Here is a 22794-nt window from a genome sequence, read left to right as displayed (position 1 = left end):
ATCACTCAATGTGTATTCTGAAACAAGACACATCATTATCTTGCTGAAATTTTTTATGAAAGTGAATTAGACAATTAATAGACAAGTAATTTTAGATATATTGTTGTATCGTCAATATTTGTCGTCAAATATGCATGACAGCTCTAGTAAAAAGTAGAAAGTGTTGATTTTCTTCAGTCTAAAATAAAACCCTTGACTTTACATCTCATTGGTATCTTTAACAGAGCTCAATGGCTTTTCTACTTCAGAACTCCCACAGCCCTGGCATGATGACAATGGAGAGATATTTCGAGACATTTCTGGAAGACACTGAGAATATGGATTTGAAAATAAAAAAAATAAAGGGAATTATATCAGACTTTGAAATGGGAAAAAACTTCTACTTCAAATGCTTGAGGGCAACCATTATTAATGCCGGAGCTAATGTTAATTTTAGCAATGCCACATGCCAAGTTGAGGAATTCTGGAATTGCAAAAGAGACGATTGGACTCCAATAAGTTTTTTCTTTTTGACTGGTTGCAAAATGCTGAACGATTTCTTTGGAGATCAACCAGCCGTTCCTGTGGATGAAAGTCTTCAAAGATCACTATATAGTCTGCTAAAATTTCTTTCAAAAGGTATGCTTTTAAATATAAATTCACAACTCACTCCCAAAATTATTAGGATATTAATTTAATCGCCCTTAGGACAGTTCACAATTTAATCCCTCCCTGGACTCCATTGGCAAATAGTAACTAAATTGTCAGCAGGAGGAAACCTTGTTCGGAAAGTTTTTTTTTTTTTTATAAGTGGTTGAACCCCGCCACCCCCTCAAAACTAATGGGTGTCTACCATAGTTGTACAAATATGGGCCCTGGGGTTAAAATTGACCCTGCCCTGGGGTCATTGGTTTTCCTTATATGTGTATAGTAAAACCTTTAAAAAATCTTCTTTTAAAAAACCCAAAGAGCTAGAGTTAAGATACTAAGCATGAAATATTTTCTAGTGAGTGTCTACTAACTTTATTCAAATAAAAGCCCTGGGGTCAAAATTGGCCCCGCGAGGGGGGGGGGTCATTGTTTTTCCCTATATGTGTATAGTAAAAACATAAAAAATATCTTCTTTAAAAAAAAACCCAAAGAGCTAGAGCTAAGATATTTATCATGAAACCTCTTCTAATGGGTGTCTACCAAGTTTGTTCAAATAAAAGCCCCTGGGTTAAAATTGTATGTACAGTTGAGCGATTTCAAGGACATCATGACCCTTTTGTTATCCTAAGCCTTTCACCTAGCTACTTATTTCTGCATTTAAGAATAAGTGCTATGGATTCTTTCATTTGAGGAAGCTATCCAACTAGCATATGGAAGGTTGGTGGTTCTACTGAGGTGCTAGCAGGTGCCTGAAATAATACAGATAGGAGATCCCGAGGTCTTTTTCCACCAGTAAAGATGGGAAGTTGCTTAAGAACTTTTTGGTGTGACTTAAAAGCGAACCAGTACAAATAAGAAAACCCTCTTAGTAAAAAAATTAAAGGTAGCCTGCCAGCAATTTACCGCTGATGAGCAGTCCTGGGCCATCAAATAGTCCTTTTTGTTTAGATATCTTATTTCTTGCAGCTTGTTTAATAAAATTTTAAGGTTTTTTTTCTCTATAGAAAATTAATTCTGTTCTGTTAAAAAGAAGAGATGACGACAGTGAAGCTACCACAGCAAGACGATATGCAGAGCATTTAATGACACCTCTTTTAGATGGGATGACTAACATGATTGGCACATACCCAGGAACAAAGTGTAGAAAATGTTGTGATATGAGACACCCAGTGTCTGGGGATTATGGAGATACTTCATTTGGTAAGATATTTTTTTTAAAATAAGGCCTTTAATAAAATATTGTTTCTTTTCTCGTTACTTCATTTAGTGAGATAATGAAAAATGAGGCCTTAAATAAAATATTGTTTGTTTTCTGTTCCTACTATATTTGATGAGATAATGAAAAGTTAGGCCTAAAATAAATTATTATTTGTTTTCCATACCTACTACTTCATTTGGTTAAATAATTAATAATGTGGCCATAAATAAAACATTATTTGTTTAATGTTCCTACTTTTTCATTTGGTTAAATAATTAATACTGAGGCCCTCAATAAAATATTGTTTATTTCTTCTCCAACTACATTTGTACTTAATGTGGTAAAATAAAAAATATTGTTGGCTTCAATAAAATACTGTTTGTTTCCCCTCCCTAGTACTTCATTTGGTTAAATAATTGATAATGAGGCCTTTAATAAAATATTTTATGTTTTCCCTCCCTTCTACTTCATTTGGTTAAATAATAAATAATGAGGCTCTCAATAAAATATTGTTTGTTTCTCATCCCATTAAATAATTATTAATGAGGTCTTCAACAAATATATGGTTTGTTTCCCATTCCTTCCACTTCATCTGGTGAGATAATGAAAAGTGAGGCTTTAGATAAAATATATTTTGTTTCCCCTCCCTACTTCTTCATTAGGTGAGATTATGAAAAGTGAGGCCTTCAATAAAATATTGTTTGTTTCCCCTCCTGTTAAAAAAATTATAAAAAAGGTCTTCAACAAAAATATGGTTTGTTTCCCATTCCTACCATTTCATTTGGTTAAATAATTGATAATGAGGCCTTAAATAAAAAACATTATTTGTTTCTCCACCTCACTACTTCTTTTGTTTCAGTGATTAATATTGAGGTGTGAAATGAAATATTATTTGTTTCTTATCTCTACTTTTTCATTTGATTAAATGATTAATAATGACGCCCTCAATAAGATATTGTTTGTTTCCCCTCCATACTCTTTGGTTAAATGATTTATAATGAGGCTTTCTGTAAAATATTGTTTCCTTTCTCACTACTTCATTTGGTGAGATAATGAAATGTGAGGCCCTTAATAAGATATTTTTGTCCCCCCCCCACCCTACTGCTTCATTTGGTTGAATCATTTATATATGAGGCTTTTAATAAAATATTGTTTGTTTCCCTTCCCTTGTTTGTTTCCCTTCCCTACTTTTTTCATTCTGGTTAAATAATTGATAATGAGGCCTTAAGTAAAATATTGTTTGTTTCACTTCCCTACTACTTCATTTGCTTAAATGATTAATAATGAGGCCTTCAATAAAATATTGTTTGTTTCCTTAGCTTCTACTTCATTTGGTTAAATAATTAGAAATGAGGCCTTAAATAAAATATTGCTTGTTTCCTGCCTCGGTACTTCATTTGGTGAGATAATGAAAAGTAAGGTCTTAAATAAAATATTTCATGTTTCCTCTCCCTACTTCTTTATTTGGTTAAATAATTAATAATGAGGCCTTAAATAAACATTTTTTTGTTTCTCTTGCCTACGAGATATTGAAAAAGGAGGTCTTAAATAAAATATCTTTGGTTTCACGTCCCTAATACTTCATTAAAAATTTTGGTAATGAAGCCTTAAATAAAATATTAATTTTTTCCTTTCCCTACTATTTCATTTAATGAGATTCTGAAAAGTGAGGCCTAAAATAACATATTTTTAGCTCACCTGTCACAAAGTGACAGGGTGAGCTTTTGTGATCGCTTTTCGTCCGGCGTCCGTCCGGCGTCCGTCCGTAAACTTTTACTTTAAATGACATCTCCTCATAAACCACTAAGCCAATTTCATCCAAACTTCACAGGAATGTTCCTTTGGTGGTCACCTTTAAAAATTGTTCAAAGAATTTAATTCCATGCAGAACTCTGGTTGCCATGGCAACCGAAAGAAAAAACTTTAAATATCTTCTTTTAAAAAACCATAAGAGCTAGAGCTTAGATATTTGGCATGAAACATCTTCTAGTGAGTGTCTACCAAGTTTGTTCAAATAAAAGCCCTGGGGTCAAAATTGGCCCCGCCCCGGGGGGTCATTGATTTTCCCTATATGCATATAGTAAAAACTTAAAAAATCTTCTTTTAAAGAACCCAAAGAGCTAGAGCTAAGATATTTAGCATGAAACATGTTCTAATGGGTGTCTACCAAGTTTGTTCAAATAAAAGCCCTGGGGTGAAAATTGGCCCCGCCCCGGGGGGTCATTGATTTTCCCTATATGCATTTAGTAAAAACTTAAAAAATCTTCTTCAAAAGAACTCAAAGAGCTAGAGCTTACATATTTGGCATAAAACATCTTCTAGTGAGTGTCTACCCAGTTTGTTCAAATAACAGCCCTGGGGTCAAAATTGGCCCCGCCCCGGGGGGTCATTGATTTTCCCTATATGCATATAGTAAAAACTTAAAAAAATCTTCTTTTAAAGAACCCAAAGAGCTAGAGCTAAGATTTTTAGCATGAAACATGTTCTAATGGGTGTCTACCAAGTTTTTTCAAATAAAAGCCCTGGGGTCAAAATTGGCCCCGCCCCGGGGGGTCATTGATTTTTCCTATATGTATATAGTAAAAACTTAAAAAATCTTCTTTTAAAGAACTCAAAGAGCTAGAGCTTAGATATTTGGCATGAAACATCTTCTAGTAAGTGTCTACCAAGTTTGTTCAAATAAAAGCCCTGGGGTCAAAATTGGCCCCGCCCCGGGGGTCATTGATTTTCCCTATATGCATATAGTAAAAACTTAAAAAATCTTCTTTTAAAGAACCCAAAGAGCTTGAGCTAAGATATTTAGCATGAAACATGTTCTAATGGGTGTTCTACCAAATTTGTTCAAATAAAAGTCCTGGGGTCAAAATTGACCCCGCCCCAGGGGGTCATTGATTTTCCCTATATGCATATAGTAAAAACTTCTTTTAAAGAACTCAAAGAGCTATGGCTAAGATATTGAGCATCAAACATGTTCTAATAGGTGTCTACCAAGTTTGTTCAAATAAAAGCCCTGTGGTCAAAATTGGCACTGTCCCGAGGACATTGATTTTCCTTATATGTGTGTAGCAAAAACTTAAAAAAATCTTCTTTGAAAAAAACCAAATAGCTAGAGTTAAGATATTAAGCATGAAACATCTTTTAGTGAGTGTCTACAAAGTTTGTTCAAATAAAATACCTGGGGTCAAAATTGGCCCCGCCCCGGGGGTCATTGATTTTCTTTATATGTGTTTAGAAAAAACTTTAAATCTTCTTTGAAAAAACCTAAATAGCTAGAGTTTAGATATAAAGCATGAAACATCTTCTAGTAAGTGTCTACAAAGTTTGTTCAAATAAAAGCCCTCGGGTCAAAACTGGCCCGGCCCCAGGGGTGTCATTGTTTTTAACTGTATGTGTATAGTAAAAACTTTTTAAAAAAATCCTCTTTTTACAAGCCCAATGAGCTAGAGCTTAGATGTTTAGAATGAAACATCTTCTTATGGGTGTCTACCAAGTTTGTGCAAATAAAAGCCCTTGGGTAAAATTGGCCCTGCAACGTTGGGGGGGGGGGGGGGGGGGTTGCTTGGCCTATATACAGGTGAGCGACCTCAGGGCCATCATGGCCCTCTTGTTTGTTTCTCCTCCCATTACTTCATTTGGGTGAGGCCTTTATTTCCCCTCCCGCTATCTACTGACAATAATGCAGGTACCCAACAAATTTTATTAGCTGTTTTTTTGTTGCACATGGAAGCAAAGATGATGTTGCCATATATTTATGGAAATGATTCAAACTTGTTATTTGTGTAATTTGCTTTAAAGATCCGAAGTGGTTAACCACAATAAGTGAAATTATATATATGTACATAATTATGCAAATAAAACAATTTTCAAACATTGAAGAATATGTAAAATATGTACTGCAAATATTTGTGCATGTTATATGCAATTATTAAAATATATGCATTCATTTTTATTGTAAAATATGACTAAAACTTTAAAGAAAATAAATTTCTAATTACCTCCCTTTATTTACATGAAATGTTAAATTCGGTAATATCTTTATAAATAATGCTTTTTTGAACCTACAATATTGATGAATCTTAATTTGACCATCATATTTGTGATTTAAAACCATAAAAAATTGTGTTAAAGGATTTTCAAGCGATCACAGCGCCCTCTTGTTTCTAATTAAACAAAAATTCATCACAGTGATAGAAAGTTAAATGTTTTAATCTTGTTGTTTTTAAGGTCTGCAAGGTGGATGGCATGGGAATGTTGACATACTTGTCACATGCAAGAATGAAGAATTACTACCTGTCTTTATTGGAGAGTCAATCGACGATGAAATTTTAGAAACTGATGAAAACATTGTGGACAATTCTTTAGATCAGATTATGGCAGAAGCAACTGTTTTCTCATTTTTTCAGCGTAAACAGAATTCCGGAAGATTAAAACATAATTTGATTCCTAGCATCGGAATTATCAGTGGAAAGTTAGTTGTCTTCATGTATGACTGCGAAAATGATGTTCTACTTGGATCAAGTGTAATGCCCCTTTTGAATCAAGGTGGTGTCGCTGTCAGCAGTGTTATTTTTCTCTGGTTCGTTCTGAACTACAAGCTGTTCGGTACAGGACTGATTGCTGAGCTTAAAAGATACCAGGCAAATGTACACAGACTACTAGGGGATGAAAAGCTTGAGGAATACAAAACTAAAGTTTCTATGCCTTTTAACAACACATTTTGTCAAGATATATCATATGATCCAACAAGTTTTTTCCATGAAGATCCAAAAAGGAAATTAAATAGCTACCCTGAAGATCAATATCCAGTGAAGAAACTGTTGAAGAAGCAATGACAGTAGCAATGAATTTTTAACATCAACTGCTGAAAAATCAGATAAGTTTGTGAGGAAATGAACAATTCAGACTACTGGTCAATGTGAAATTTTCACAAATTTAACGCATCTTTCTGCTTATGCCCAAAAGGTGGCATATGTCTGCGGTTTGATTTCTTTTTATGGACAGATTTTAAAAGAATTTTGTGTTGCATGTGAAGACAATAAGCCCCATGTTATTATACTTGAAAGGATTTTTTCCTTAAAGTGTTTTTTTCTGTTGTATACTGACATTAATTTTCTATATAGATTTTAAAGCAACATAGTAACAAGTTGTTGCGGACAAAAATCAAGTATCAACAAGTATGATAATTATAATTATTTCATAAAAGTAAATACATTGATGATCACGTCTGGTCAACATTTCCGCCAATCCGAGATGCATTTTTGTATTGACATAATGTATGTTGTGCATACCAGGTGTCAATGCAAGAGCAAGGACTCCAAACTCAAAGGTCACACTTGTACGTCCAAATTCTTGTTCATATAAGTGCATTCATGGACGATTGTATCCAGGTTGATATTTCTAGAATCCTAGAATAAGATGGTTTTAAAAATTAATTAAATTTAATTTGATTAAATTACTTGATACAAATATGTTAGATATGATGGTGACACATAGTAGCTCAACGGTTAGTGTCACACTTATAATGTCCTTTGTGGTCTAGGGAAACATTCAAATGCTTCATGTGGTGCTGTTTTTAACCAGGTTTTCAACGAAAACCGGGTTATTGTAATGCCGAAGTCGGCAGGCGGACGTCAACTTTTGGTTGCTGCTCAATAACTTGAGTTTGCTTTGGCCTATTGACACCAAACTTGGTGTGTAGGCAGCATATTGCAACCTAGGTGTCTGTGATCAAGGTCAAGGTCACTGTTACTAAAAATAGAAATTCAGTTTTCGCTAAATAACTTGAGCTTGCTTTGGCCTATTGACACCAAACTTGGTGTGTAGGCAGCTTATATCAAGAGGCAGCTTGGGATTGCTACCCAGGTGTCTGTGATCAAGGTCAAGGTCACTGTTACTAAAAATAGAAATTCAGGTTCTGCTCAATAACTTGAGTTTGCTTTGGCCTATTGACAACAAACTTGGTGTGTAGGTAGCTTATATCAAGAGGCAGCTTGGGATTGCTACCCAGGTGTCTGTGATCAAGGTCACTGTTACTAAAAATAGAAATTCAGTTTTCGCTCAATAACTTGTGTTTGCATTGGTCTATTGACACCAAACTTGGTGTGTAGGTAGCTTATATCAAGAGGGCAGCGTGGGATTTATATCCAGGTGTCTGTGATCAAGGTCAAGGTCACTTCTAAAAATAGAAATTCAGTTTCACCTCAATAACTTGAGTTTGCTTTGACCTATTGACACCAAACTTGGTGTATATATAGCTTATATCAAGAGGCAACTTGACATTGCTACCCAGGTGTCTGTGATCAAGGTCAAGGTCACTGTTACTAAAAATAGAAATTCAGTTTTCGCTCAATAACTTGTGTTTACATTGGTCTATTGACACCAAACTTGGTGTGTAGGTAGCTTATATCAAGAGGGCAGTGTGGGATTAATATCCAGGTGTCTGTGATCAAGGTCAAGGTCACTTCTAAAAATAGAAATTCAGTTTCACCTCAATAACTTGAGTTTGCTTTGACCTATTGACACCAAACTTGGTGTATGGATAGCTTATATCAGAAGGCAGTGTGGTATTGCCACCCAGGCGTCTTTCATCAAGGTCAAGGTCACTGTTTCTAAAAGAAAAAAATCAGTTTAAGCTCAATAACTTGAGTTTGCTTTGGCCTATTGACACCAAACTTGGTGTATGGGTAGGATAATATTATATCAAGAGGCAGCATGAGATTGCTACCCAGATGTCAGTGGTCAAGGTCACTGATACTAAAAAGAAATTCAGTTTTTGCTCAATAATTTGAGTTTGCTTTGGCCTATTGACACCAAACTTGATGAATGGGTAGCTTATATCAAGAGGCAGCTTTGGATTGCTACCCAGGTGTCTGTGATCAAGGTTACTGTATTCAGTTTTCACGTAATAACTAGAGTATGCTTTGACCTTTTGACACCAAACAGAAAGTTTGCGAAAATTGTTTCCAGCACATCATTATTCATTAAAGCGGCCTTTAAAGTTAACATGTTATTTTAAGATAAATTGTTTCATATAATTGTCAGATCAAAAGAATCTTGGAGGAAAATGGAATTTGCCATTGATAAAATACATTTACAATAAGGACTACACCCCCTTCTGTATGTAAATTAGTAAAGAAGACACAATCACTGACACATTAAAAATAATTCACAGTTTAGAAGAAGGCCCTTTTCCTAGTTAAAATTATTGAAATACTTAGTTTGAAGCAACACAGAGTTGTTAACAACAAACAATAAAAGCGGAAGGTTACTTTAACGGCATAATTTATGATCATAACTTTTGTATTTTTATGGTAACAGCTCTGTTTTTAATTTTTCCCTTGTGTTAAGTATGCAAACTTTATGTAGACCCAGTCTTTTTGTTGTGGATTGAAATTACGTCTGTTTGTATACACTTGGAGATTTCTGTAATTAAATGAATTATTAAACGGAAAAAAGTCAGTGAAATTTGATGTTATTGTTCAATCGAACCATGTGAAATGATTTCATAATTTCTGTCTACAATTGATCATGAATATTTTATTAGTATCATTTGAATATTCCGTATCGCAAATGTCATAGAATTGTATTATTTGATACTAGTGTTGGCAACTCTTTTGTTTTGACAAATATTGTTTTGAAATTTGTCATGCACGTAATGCAATGTGAGAATGCTAGTACAACAATCATGTGGCAGTTGAATGGTATACCCACGATCCTATTATTCCATCATTTGAAGTGTGTTATTTGATTCTTTTTCATAGCTCTTTTAATTTAACATGCGAATAGTGTACGTGATAGGTTATGATAATTCTTGATAAGCCCTACATTGTACATAAATGGTTGTATGCATAATATTATGTAACTCTAGCCAGTAGATGTTGATAATGCAAACAATAATAATGCAAACTATCATTTTTATACGGCCATATAACCTGTCACAAATCTTGATAACGAATTTATAATAGTACAGGAAACTTCCTTTTTTCGTATTTATTCACAAATTTTAAAGCAGCCATGTTTATAAAACTATATAAACGTTATGCTTTAATGTAAACAACAATACAAACATACAGTATTTTAATAATAACAAAATATTATGATGAAATATAACTTATATCTTATTCTATAGATGTTAATTGTCTCTTATGTTATGATTCGAAACAATAATTATATGACTGTGATCAATGATGTATTTGTATTTATTATGCTTCTCATTCAATTCAAATCAATCAAATGTGACCTTGACCATAAAGTCAAATTATTCAAAGAAGTGGGGGTATATTGCTTTGCATTTGTCTCTCGGTTGGTCGGTCTGTAGACCAAATGGTTACCAAACAATAACTACAGAAGGATTAGACCGTGGAACTTTAAAGTTAGCATGGGGATTGTTCATGACCAGAAGATGACCGCTAATGTTTTTTGGGTCATCTTTAAGTTGACCCTGTAGGTAAAAACTGTTTCTGATAAATAACTTGGTGACAACCCTTAGGCCGGTTGCCCTCAAACAGAATAGAGGCATTGGTTTTGGCCAGTAGATGACCTCTATTGAATTTGGGGTCAAGGTCACATTGAAGTTGAATGTCAGTCTTTTCCAATTAATAACCAGACAACTCATGAGACTTTGACCTTCAAACTTCACAAGTAAATTTGTCTTGTAGATGAACCCTATTGATTTTGGAGTCAAGGGGTCGAAGGTCGAGGTCATATTGACCTTGTAGAAGAAAACGCTTTCTGATCAATAACTTGACAACTCATGGGTCCTTTGCCTTCAAACTGAAAGGTGCATTAGTCTTGGCCAGTAGATCCCCTAGTGATTTTGGGGTCATGATGTCATAGGTAAAGGTAACATTGATCTTGTAGGTAAAAACGGTTTGCGATCAATAACTTGACAACTCATAGGATGTTGGCCCTCAAACTTTGTAGGATGCATTTGTCTTGGCAAGGAAATGACCCATGTTGATTTTGGGGTCAGGTGGTCAAAGGTGGTGACCTTGTATGTCCAAACAGTTTCCTTTCAATAACATTGGCCTTTTACCTTCAAACTTCACAGGTGCTTTGGTCTTTGCTAGTGCTTAAGATTTGTGACTAGGTCATGAAACTGCTGCACACAACCTTTACAGTCACAATGACCTACTGACTAGTCATGACCATAACCGCTATTGATTTTTTGGTCACTAGGTCAAAATTCTGTCACAATAACCTGGCCACATGATTAATTGGCTGTCAGTAGGGGGCATAAATGTTTTACAAACATATTTTGTTTAGTTAAGGTTTAATTGTTATCAAATTTATATTTAATTATTAGCTCACCTTTTCTTTTTAGCTCACCTGTCACAAAGTGACAGGGGTCCTGTCACAAAGTGACAGGGTGAGCTTCTGTGATCGCTTTTCGTCCGGCGTCCGTCCGTCGTCCGTCCATAAACTTTTACTTTAAATGACATCTCCTCATAAACCACTAAGCCAATTTCATCCAAACTTCACAGGAATGTTCCTTGGTGGCCACCTTTAAAAATTGTTCAAATAATTTAATTCCATGCAGAACTCTGGTTGCCATGGCAACCGAAAGAAAAAAACTTTAAATATCTTCTTTTAAAAAAACCCAAGAGCTAGAGCTTAGATATTTGGCATGAAACATCTTTTAGTAAGTGTCTACCAAGTTTGTTCAAATAAAAGCCTTGGGGTCAAAATTGGCCCCGCTCCAGGGGGTCATTGATTTTCCCTATATGCATATAGTATAAACTTAAAAAATCTTCTTTTAAAGAACCCAAAGAGCTAGAGCTAAGATATTTAGCATGAAATATCTTCTAATGAGTGTCTACCAATTTTGTTCAAATAAAAGCCCTGGGGTCAAAATTGGCCCCGCCCCAGGGGGTCATTGATTTTGCCTATATGCATATAGTAAAAACTTAAAAATCTTCTTTTAAAGAACTCAAAGAGCTAAGATATTTAGCATGAAATATGTTCTAATGGATGTCTACAAAGTTTGTTCATATAAAAGCCCTGGGGTCAAAATTGGCCCTGCGAGGGTGGGGGGGGGGCGAGGGGTCTATATACAGTTGAGCGACCTCAGGGCCATCATGGCCCTCTTGTTTTTTAGCTCAGCTGAGCTAGCTTAGGGTGAGCTTTAAAGATCGTTGAATATCCATCGTCTGTTGTCCGTCCAAATTTGTTCATTACCACTCTAGTAGTCACATTTTTGCTTTAATCATCATCAAACTTTGTCAGGATGTTTGTCTAGTTTAGTGCTCGTATGAGTTTGAACATGGGTCATCTCGGATGTAGAACTAGGTCACAGGATCGTAAATAGAACAATCTTGTAAACTCGCTAGTGGCTTCTGTTTTTGATCTAAATATCCTGGAAATTGTTCTGCCAGTTTGTTTTGATGATTTTTAGGTCAAGCTCGAAATTAGCAGTAGTCCTATAGCCTCTGACTACTAAATATCTCCTCGAGCTACCAACTTTTCACTGTAACAAGCCCGACCAGGCTACTGTATTTTCAGAGGCAATATAAACAACTGTTTTGAACAAATGATTCATGCTAGTGAAATGTCTTTTGGGCTAGTGAATATTCCAATCTGGTAGACCGACCAGCCTAGTGGATTCAAATCCGAATTTCTTACACTGAATATGCATCTGGGGTCAAAAATATGTCACCCCGCCAAATATGGAAAAACCTAATAAACACTCTAGGAGTCACATTTTTGACTCAATTTGTATCAAACTTGGTCAGGATGCTTGTCTAATCAATTGCTCAGATGAGTTGATGGGTCAGGTGAGCGATCTAGGGCCTTATGGCCCTCTTGTTTAAAAAGTGGTATTGATACAGTCATGGTTCTAGTTGTCCTTGCTGCCTTGATCCTAACTTTTTAAGTTCTAAGTGTATTGTCTTTATACTTGGCCACAACATCCATTGGGACAATATGTTTAAAGAGATCAAACTTGACCTTAATTCATAACTGACCTTGAAGGTAGAATGTATAAATTTTGCTTGATATTTGCTGATTTTTGCTTTAAGTGGCTATAACTTTGTTATTTTTGAATGGAATGCCTTCAAACCTTTTAGGATAGCTCTTCTTCTTAAGCAGACTTTCACTCTTATATAACTTTGAAGGGAAAATTATAGAAATTTTCATTTTTAGCTCGACTTTATTTTCATGAAAAAAGTAGAGGTATTGTTATAGCCCTGGCGACGTTGCCGTTGCCATCCGCAAACTTGTACCTTGATCATAACTTTTTAAGTTCTTGGTGTATTGTCTTCATACTTGCCACAACAACCCTTAGGACAAAACCTTTCAGTAGACCAGACTAACATTGACCTTCATCCATAAATGACCTTGACTTTCATCCATAAATGACCTTGACTTTCAAGGCCAAATTTTGCTTGTTTCTTGCTATTATTGACTATAACTTTGTTATTTTTGAATGGATTTTCTTCAAACTTGAACAAAATAATATTCAAGGATATCCCTTTGAGTTAACCAGACCTTGACCTTTACTCATAAATGACCTTGATTTTGAAGGTCAAATAGATTGACATCATATGAATACACTACCCTCTTAAGGATAATCAATGTCAAATTAATGAAATTCTCTTGTTTCTAGCTCACAAGTACCGAAGGTTTAGGGTGAGCTGTTAGTATCAAAGGGGGATGCTGAGTCGTCCATTGTCATGCGTGAATATTCATCTCCTTCTCTGAAGCTGCTGGGTAAATTTACCTCAAATTTGATCTGCAGCATCAGTAACACTTTAATTTGCTGATATAATTTCAAATAGCCCCTTTTAAGGCTCAACATAGGTAAATAAAGAAAAACCTTTAAACAACCTCTTTAACTGAACTAATGGATGGATGATTAGTTGATCACTAAACTTTGTCTGTAGTATTCTTAGGAAAGTCTTCTATCAGATTTGCTCATGTATTTATTTGATCGGCCCTTTTAGGGTCCGCTAGAGCTAAAAATAGAAAAAAACCTTTAAACATTTTCTTCGTCACAATTAATTGATGGATGATCACCAAACTTTGCAGCATTCTTAGAGTTTTTTTTTATCAAGTTTGCTCAAATTAATTTGATTGGCCTCTTTTAGGGCCTCTACAGCTAAAAAAGCTTCTACTAAACTAATTGATGGATGATCAGTAGCATTCTCAGGTAGTCATTTATGAAATTTCCTCATAACTATTTGACTTGCCCCTTTTTGGGGGTCGCTAAAGCTAAAAATATATAACTGGGGAAAAATTATCAAAGACTTTCTTCTAGTTCATTCTTTTTTTATCGGACGAGCCTACAAACAACATACAAAGAAAATTACAAATAATCGATTTACAAAACAATACAATTACACATTTCATCACATTCATCAATGGAAAAAGAATATGAAATTACAAATAGATAAATTCTTACCAGGAGCATCACACAAGAACTTGAAACAATGTTCTCAAGTTTGATATAATGTAACTACGTGTATCACACATCTATTTTGTAAAGTTAGTTATCGGTTACTCGTACAAAGTGGTTTGATTTAAACACATTTTATTTCTCTTTTCGTACTGATTTATAACATTATATTACCATAATGTAAACACAAATGTAACGTGAAATATTATTGAACACATTCATAAAACCTTTTAACTAACAGTGACCTTTCTTACGAAACAGACAATACAATCACACTACCACAGTAAGGCAAACAAACGGAGACACACCAGTTTTGCAAATACCAATACATGGAGGATACAATATGCCAGTGATCAACACATAACAATACAATGTAACAAATAGAAACAACTTTAAACATATTCATATACTGAACTAATTGATGGATGCTCACCAAATTTTGTCTGTAGCATTCTTAGGTAGTCGTTTATCAAATTTGCTCATACTTATTTTATTGGCCCTTTTAGTGGCCGATAAAGATATAAATAGAAAAACACTTTTAGCAGCTTCTTCTACTGAATAAATTGATGGATAATCACCACGCTCTGTCTGTAGCATTCTTAGGTAGTCTTTTATGAAATTTGCTCATATGAATTTGATTTGCCCCTTTAGGTGCCGCTAAAGCTTAATTATATATGGATGGATAATCACCAAACTTTGTCTGTAGCATTCTTACAGGGGTTTTATCATGTTTGCGTAAATTAATTTGATTGGCCCCTTTTAGAGGCCGCTAGAGCTGAAAATAGAAATGTTTTTTTTTCCGTAGTTTCTTCTACTTAACTGATACATTGATTATCACCAAAGTTTGTTTGTAGCTTTCTTAGGTGTTTTGTTTTCAAGGATGTTTAGATTAATGTAATTGATTCCTTAGTTTAGAGGTTACCGTGGGACTGTGTTAAAATCGTTTACTTTAAACCTTTTTCGCTTCACCACAACATATTATTTGGCCTTATGGAGCATGACAGTATTGTATTGGAACCTAGAGCCGTGAAGAAGTAAATTGTCTGAAGTCTACAGCCTTTACGCAGTAACCATGAAAGTCTATGTTGAAATGTCCAAAAACAAACGTTGTGTAAAACCACTATTTTCCTTTCACGGATAACTCCCTTAAAAATAGTGTACTTGCTTACCCCATAAAGTACGCAAATAGATTTTACAAATAAAAAACCCATTTGCCCGGCAAAGATGAAAATAGGCTTGGCAAATTAGTAAGGATATTTACTGTTCCTGGTTTAACTGACAGCAACTTATGTCATAAATCAAACAAGGAGACAATGAAGATATTTGTTAACAAATTGGCTAAATAATTTATAAAACCATGTCGTTTGCTCATCTTTTTGAAAATGATGTGAAATCGGGGAGAGTTGTTTTACAAACAAATGTTCATAACAATTAAAAATTAATAATTCTTTTGTTGAAATATTGTTATCAGCGTTCTAAAACATTGCTCACGATGTTATAATTTTCAATATAGCCATGCAGTACTTTTGTCCTAGAGTTTGCATATGGTTTCTAATACAAATACAACAAAAGCAGTGAGGCATTGCTTTAGTCTGATCTCCTTTAATTAATAAAATAATAAAGCTAACTGCTGAATTTATTAAATGGATTTGCCCTGCTTTTAATGAAAAGTCCATAAAACTTATAATGATTTCAGTATCAAAATCAATTCAAAAGGTAGCTTCTAACAGTAGAAAGCATAAAAGATGACCTGGCTGTATGCTAGTGACAAAGATTTTTCGGTCATATAATGTTATACCCCATGGTGTCTGTCTGTCCGTTAGCAATTTGGTTTCCGGAGCATAACTTAAGTTCGTTTTGGCCAACAATATTTAATAATATTTGACCCACAATATAAGGTCAAAGGTCAGGGTCACAATAATCTTTACACTGAAAATTATGGTTTCAGGAGCCATTTGACCCACAATGTTCACACTTCATATGATGATTGTATATATAATGTAGAAGACCCCTATTGATTTTGGGGTCACACGGTCAAAGGTCAAGGTCGCTATTACCTTAAAACTGAAATCAGTTTCTGCTCAATAACTTAAGTATTAATCAACTACAGCTGTAGATTTTTATAGCATGAAAAGCCATGTCCAATACATGACCCCTGTGGATTTTAGGGTCATAAGATCATAGGTCAGGGTCACAATGACATTAACACTGAAAATTGTGTTTTTTTTAGCATAACACAAGTTCCATTTGGCTTACAGTGTTCAAACTTCATAGGATGATTGCCTATATTGTATAAAAGATCCATAACTATATTGGGTCACAAGGTCAAATGTCAATATCAAATGACCTTTATATTGTTACACCTGTCAAACTAAATAGGATGATCACTTATATTGAGTACTTTAATTATATGCCCTAAAAATGCTGATATTATGTTATACCCCTGGCGTCTTTCCGTCCATCCGTCGTAGCATTTTTACTTACAAGATAACAACTTAATTAATGGTGTCAACAGCAACTGTGTATATATAAATGAAGGTTCTTCAGCTATAAAGGAGGATTGCTTTTTGAAGGAGGTAATACTTTTATTCAATTTCCATGTCTTACAAATTATTCATCCTTACTAAAAAATAAAACCCTTTCGAGTATATAATGCTCCGCCTAGTGGTGCTCTTGTTTGCATTGCATTCAACGGTTTTGAGTAAGTACTGTTAAAGCGGCATTCAGTTTTGGAAAAAATAAAACAAAAAACATCGAATTGTTACCAACAAAGTATCACTGAAATTTTTCGTTTGAAAAACGCATCATATCACTGTTAAGCCTTCTATAACGAGTAATTGACGTTTGATTTTAAGGATAAAAGATCGGGGATGAATCGTCCGTTATACTAATTTGAGAGAGGACCAGTAGATTAGAGGTATCGATTGGTTTCCTTTTCTTCGTCGGCATATTTCGCAATCCATCTGAATTCTTTTAGTTTGACAATTAAATGAAAAGATTTATCTGAAAATAATATTTAATCTTCTGACAAGCTGAAGACCGCTTTATTAAGTAAAAGGTTTTACAAAAAAGCATATTTTATATTTCGTGTTGGTCTAACGCATTTGAGAAACTCAATTTTTAATTTGTATTTATGTTAACAATTCGTTAGCCTTCAATTCTGCAGTTTTTATAATTATAAAACGTGTAATTTTATTCTCACTGCTGTAATTGCACAGTCCCGCAAAAAGTTGGATCAAGGTTTGAATGAAGTCAGAAATGAATAATTACCGTAAGTAATTTGGTCAAATCTAAATTAACCATTGTATCAAGTATACACAATTTTAATTGAAAATGTTTCGCAAATATTTGGACTAAAATGTAAAGGAAGAATGCCCCTATTTTACGGTCACTTTTTCACATTTTGGTTTTGGTTTAAAATAGAGCCCTCGTTAGTTTTGTTGTAGTACCTTCATTTATAACAAAAGTGAAAAAGGTAAACACACTTTCTACAGATATTCGACTTAAAAGAACGTGCTTGTTTTGGATGTTATTTTGTTACGAAATATCCTAAAATTATGACATTTTTTCGAGTTCAACACTGGTGTTTTTATTACGATGAATTTGCATCTAGATGCAAATTCATCGTAATAAAAACACCAGTGTTGAACTCGAAAAAATGTCATAATTTTAGTTTTTATGAAGAATTCAGTCCATACTTCAATGGTTGACAAAAAGCCTTTTTCCGCTTACAAAGATTTTCTAATGATTCAGATTTTGACCAAATATTAGATAAAAATAAATTCAAATGAGATTGTAAAATTGTAATAATGTCAGTCATTACGAAGAATTTCTCAACATTTTAATGTTTTTCTAGTAACAGATCGATGAGGTAGAGTTGGACTCAATGGAGCGTGAGAGGTATCATCAATTTTTTCGACTCCATGATCAACCTAAAAGACGTGCTCTCGTATTTAATTCATTTGGTCTTATGAAGTTTCATTGTAGATAAAAAAGGCGTGAATATCGCGTACGTGTAGGAATATGAAAAGAAGTTTTGCACGTGAGTTGTGAGAGCCCATGTGCTATACGATTTTCAGCACCGCTATTTTAGTAATATTTACGGATTTTTCTATCCCGATACTTAGAAATGTTTATCAAATATACGTTGTTTACATAATGTTCATCATCTTGAAATGAAAATTTAACCCTCGTGCATTTTTACTAAAAGCTCCTTTCATGTGATTGGTCAAACTTTGATGTAATGAAATTGAACACTGAAGTCAATTCGGTGTAATTAATGAAAGAAGAAATCTTACCGGGTTTGAAAGAGGATTACTAACCCAAGGGTGATCGGTTTCATATATTCATAATTTCATATGATATAGAAAACAAGATAAAAAAAAACGCAAGTGAAGAAGCTGGGTTACAATTTAAACATGCTATTATTCGCAAATATTTTCTACTGATTTATTTGACTTGATAAAAATGAAATCCAACAAGACTCATCAATAAGGAGCAAATCTTGAATGTTTACCATGTAACTAAGGTGTCCTCCTGTTAGCGAAGAAATAACAGAGCTGTGAATCAAAACTGTGTCGTATCCTACAAAATGTAAACAAACGCCGCCCTCTTGGAACGAAAATGGTATGTTTTTGTTTATAACTCTTTTTGTTGGAAATGACTGAAAACAAGAGATATGTATAGCACGCTCCACCATTTCCCGCTTTGTTCTGTATATGTGCCCTGCACAACTATTTTGTACAACAAAAGTTACAGCGAACTTGCAACTCGAAGCGGATGAGAATTGTTATGAAAATTTGTGGATACGACGCAAGTCATATTGCTTTATCCATCGTTTTTTCCTTCAAATCAATTAAATACTCATTTCAGAAATTACCATAAACTTAGAAATACAATTTTGCATCATTTACTAAAATTTCATTAAAAAGGTATGCTTATTTTTCCAAGAAAATAATAATTTGAACGAAATGATAAAATGTGATTTTTTGGCAGTCTTTGCAACGGCAATATATGTCTATTTTACTTCACTTGCACTAAATAAAAAAACTATTAGAGATCATTCGCAGTATATAGCAATATACCGATGCTTTTGATTATTTAGAATGCATTGTGTCATGTCCAGTATAACATTTAATTTGAAAGTTTACCTTGCGGAAGCTACTTTTCAGATAAACATGAACATGTTACTTTATTTATCATAATATCTGAAATAAATTCAGATATTTTCTTTTATGTTCAATATTTTTTCCTATTTTGTTTTAAATTTAGAAGTCTATGAACTTGAATCACAAAAATATCATTAAGGCTCATAGTAAACTGTGGTTTTGCATGTTCTAGGTAATGACTGTTTTTTTGTGGTTTTATTTCAAAACTTTCAGTATACACTTTAGCCTTACTTTGGGTGCATTATTTCAGGCATAATGTCTGAATGTTGCACCTGCATAGAACCATCGAAAATTAAAAACTAGCTTGATAGGTTTTCGACAGGAAAGAATCAAAAGTCCCTGGTGTTTTTCAAATGTACAGCAGTCCAGTGCAATTGATTTGAAGTCAGTTAACATAAACAGCTCGGTCTCGGTTGGACACACCTGTCCGTTTTTTTCCCAACAAAATTTGTTAACCATTGTCTTGAATGTAAGCTGTACAAATAAGCAGTTTTTTTATAAACCTCTGTCATTAAGCTTTAAAATTTCAAATATTTGAATTAATTATAAAGAGAATAACATTTAAATTTCTTGTTGATATGTATTTTTTCCTTGCTCTCTAAGATCACTGTTTACTTTGATATTTCGTTAAAATCAAAGGGCTGCAAGCTCTGCGGTATTTTCTGATCTTTGCAATCTAAATCGTACAGTATATGTATGTATTTCCCTGTATAAGTTTATTTTGATATACTATAATTCATCTTGCCGGGCACCGAGATGCAGTGACTGCGTTGAGATATTTTGCTATAAAAGTTTGGATTTGAGCAATTTTGCATGACCAGAGCTTTTATAGCTTGCATTATGGGATCATATATGTACATTTTTATGACTTTCACACTTTATCTTTGCACATCGTGGCTAATTCCTTTAGAAATAATGTTAAAATTGATAAAAATACTTAAAAATAAAAATTAAAAAAAAAAAAACATAAGTTGCCATGACTGGGATTTGAACCCCAGACCCCTCCCTTCCTAAACCTGCGTGTAACCCCTGGACCACGGGGAAAAATTATTAAAAATCAGTCTTAAGCAAACCACATCATTCTCAATAAGGGTTTGTAATCCTTATTTATTTTTAGATATTTTGTTCACGGTAAACCTGTTGTTTAACACTGATGTAAATAATGTAGCAAAAATCTCCTCGCCATGTATGTATAAAATTTCACTTCTCTTTATGTTATACACGCCGAAGTGTGGTTAAGATTAGCGCTTTGCTTACGTGAATTATAAGACCGTTACTTTTTGCAGAAATTGATTATCGATCGTCGACTGCCTAAGTTTGTCCCAGTCCTGGAGTCAACATCCTTAATTTATTTTACTGAACGTCTAAATAACAAATTTTCATTTAGGCGATCAATAGTAATTCGAAGCTTTACTGAAAAGACCGAACAATTTTCATTGATTAAAATGATATTCATTCGCATAATTTGTGAGTGCGCATTTATTGATTTTCTATAAGCCAACGCTTCTTTGAAGCTTTGAATGCGTTAATTATAATTCACTGGATACATGTAACAAAATGAAATATTTCTTTCTTTTACATCGCTAGTTTAAGCTAGTTTATGAACTAAATTTTGTTATTAGGATTGTTGGGAAGCGCTGTTCCTGAGATTGAATGTCAGCATTGTATTTCCTAATCTGCGAAAATTGCTCCGCATCGAGCTGCAAGTTCGCTATAACTTTTATTGTACAAGCTTCATATACCGAACGAAGCGGAAAATAGTGTAGCGTGTTAATTCATATATTGTTTGTCAGTCATTTCCAACAAAAAAAATTATAAACAAAACAAACATTTTCGTTCCAAGATGGCAGCGTTAGTTTACATTTTGTAGTATACGACGCAATTTTGATTCCCAGTCCTGATTTAATAGCTGAACTGCAATGAAAATTTAATACAACTGTGTCGTATCATATTTTATTTTCAACTACGTCGTATCTGTTTGTACAAATTATTATTTTCTTGGAAAACAAACATTTCTTTTTAATGAAATTTTAGTAAATGATGCAAAAATGTATTTTGAATTATATGGTGAACCCTGAAACGAATATATTATCAATTAGAGGAAAAAACGACAGATAAAGCAAAATGAATTGCGTCGTATCCACACAACTCTATAAAAATTCAGCTCCGCTTCGAGTTGCAAGTTGCTATATCTCCTGTTATACAAAAAAGGTTTGCAAGCAACATATACCGAACGAAGCGGCAAATAGTGAAGCGTGTTTATAAATATATTTGGTTTACAGTCATTTGCAACAAAAAAGATTTTTCAACAAAAACAGACTCTTTTCGTTCCAAGATGACGGCGTTTGTTATCATTTTGTAGCATACGACGCAGATTCCCAGCCCTGAGTAAGGTAGGGAAACAATTACCATTCGCAAATACATGTATTTTCTACATATAAAAGTATTTTGACCACACATTTTTACAAAATGAATTCGAATTAGATTTGTTAATCAAAAGTCAAGACTATTATTATAAACTCTTGAATGTTGACTATTCAAAGTGCCGAAAAAATTTGTGTATATGTTCAGAGACACTATATCTTATATAATAAAGCCTCTGGAAGAAATCAGTAATTCTTTGAATTGTTTTATTTTAAGCTCGAATATTTGTAAAGAAATAATAATGATAATAATGGTAGACGTATTGTTAAGTCATGTCGGCGTTCCCATTGCCGTTGCCGTCCGCAAACTTGTACCTTGATCAACACTTCTTTGAACTGAAAGACCATCTTGTCCTTTCATGTGAAGTTATGAAATTTTGAAACATATGCTTGTACACTTTCAAATGTGAAATTGAACTTGATATTAGCTGACCTAGATCTTGATGAAGTTACCTTCTTTCTTGTACTTTGATGTACAGCTATGAAATTTGGATTATGTGCACAGTTTTAGATTTAAAATTTAACTTTGATATCAGCTGACCAAGATAATCGCTGAAGTGACCTACTGTCTTGTCTTTAAATGTACGGCTATGAAATTTGGACCGTATGGACAGTTCCAGATGTTAAATTGATGATTTAACATTATCGTTATGATTAATACTTGGACAAAACAAAATGTGTGACTAGACCTACCTATTGAATTTGAAAAAAAAGGAAACTCTATGGTTTTTTTTTATATCCTTAAGGGTTTTATTTGTTTGTATTAAAAAATAAAATTGTCGAGGGTTGCCCCGCGCGGCGATGGCTCCTGTTAGTGCATCCGTTAAAGCTGCATGCCTCCAGATGAGCGAAAATATTTCAATAAAATCAAACTTGAGAAAAATGTACTTAGATTTTAGGAAAAGTAAAATGTTCAAGATTCAAGTAATAATCTGCATGTCATGTATGAATAATGACTATTTTTTCAGTATTTATCACCATATT

The 22794-nt window shown here is 33.9% G+C and overlaps 1 protein-coding gene across 1 annotated transcript; it reads left to right on the top strand.

The window, feature by feature from the left end:
- The first annotated feature begins 847 nt into the window (after positions 1-847).
- On the top strand, positions 848-7543 carry LOC132754444 (uncharacterized). The gene is made up of 3 exons (XM_060745072.1): positions 848-859; positions 1635-1830; positions 6053-7543. The coding sequence occupies exons 1-3, from the start codon at positions 848-850 to the stop codon at positions 6658-6660; spliced, it is 816 nt and encodes a 271-aa protein (XP_060601055.1). The 3' UTR covers positions 6661-7543.
- Positions 7544-22794: the final 15251 nt, after the last annotated feature.

The sequence above is a fragment of the Ruditapes philippinarum genome, unplaced genomic scaffold (assembly GCF_026571515.1).
Source record: "Ruditapes philippinarum isolate M1 unplaced genomic scaffold, ASM2657151v2 ctg11647_1_1_1_1, whole genome shotgun sequence".
In the NCBI taxonomy this organism is placed as follows: domain Eukaryota; kingdom Metazoa; phylum Mollusca; class Bivalvia; order Venerida; family Veneridae; genus Ruditapes; species Ruditapes philippinarum.
Note: the sequence above shows the minus strand (reverse complement) of the source record. Positions and strands in the feature narration are given on the sequence as shown.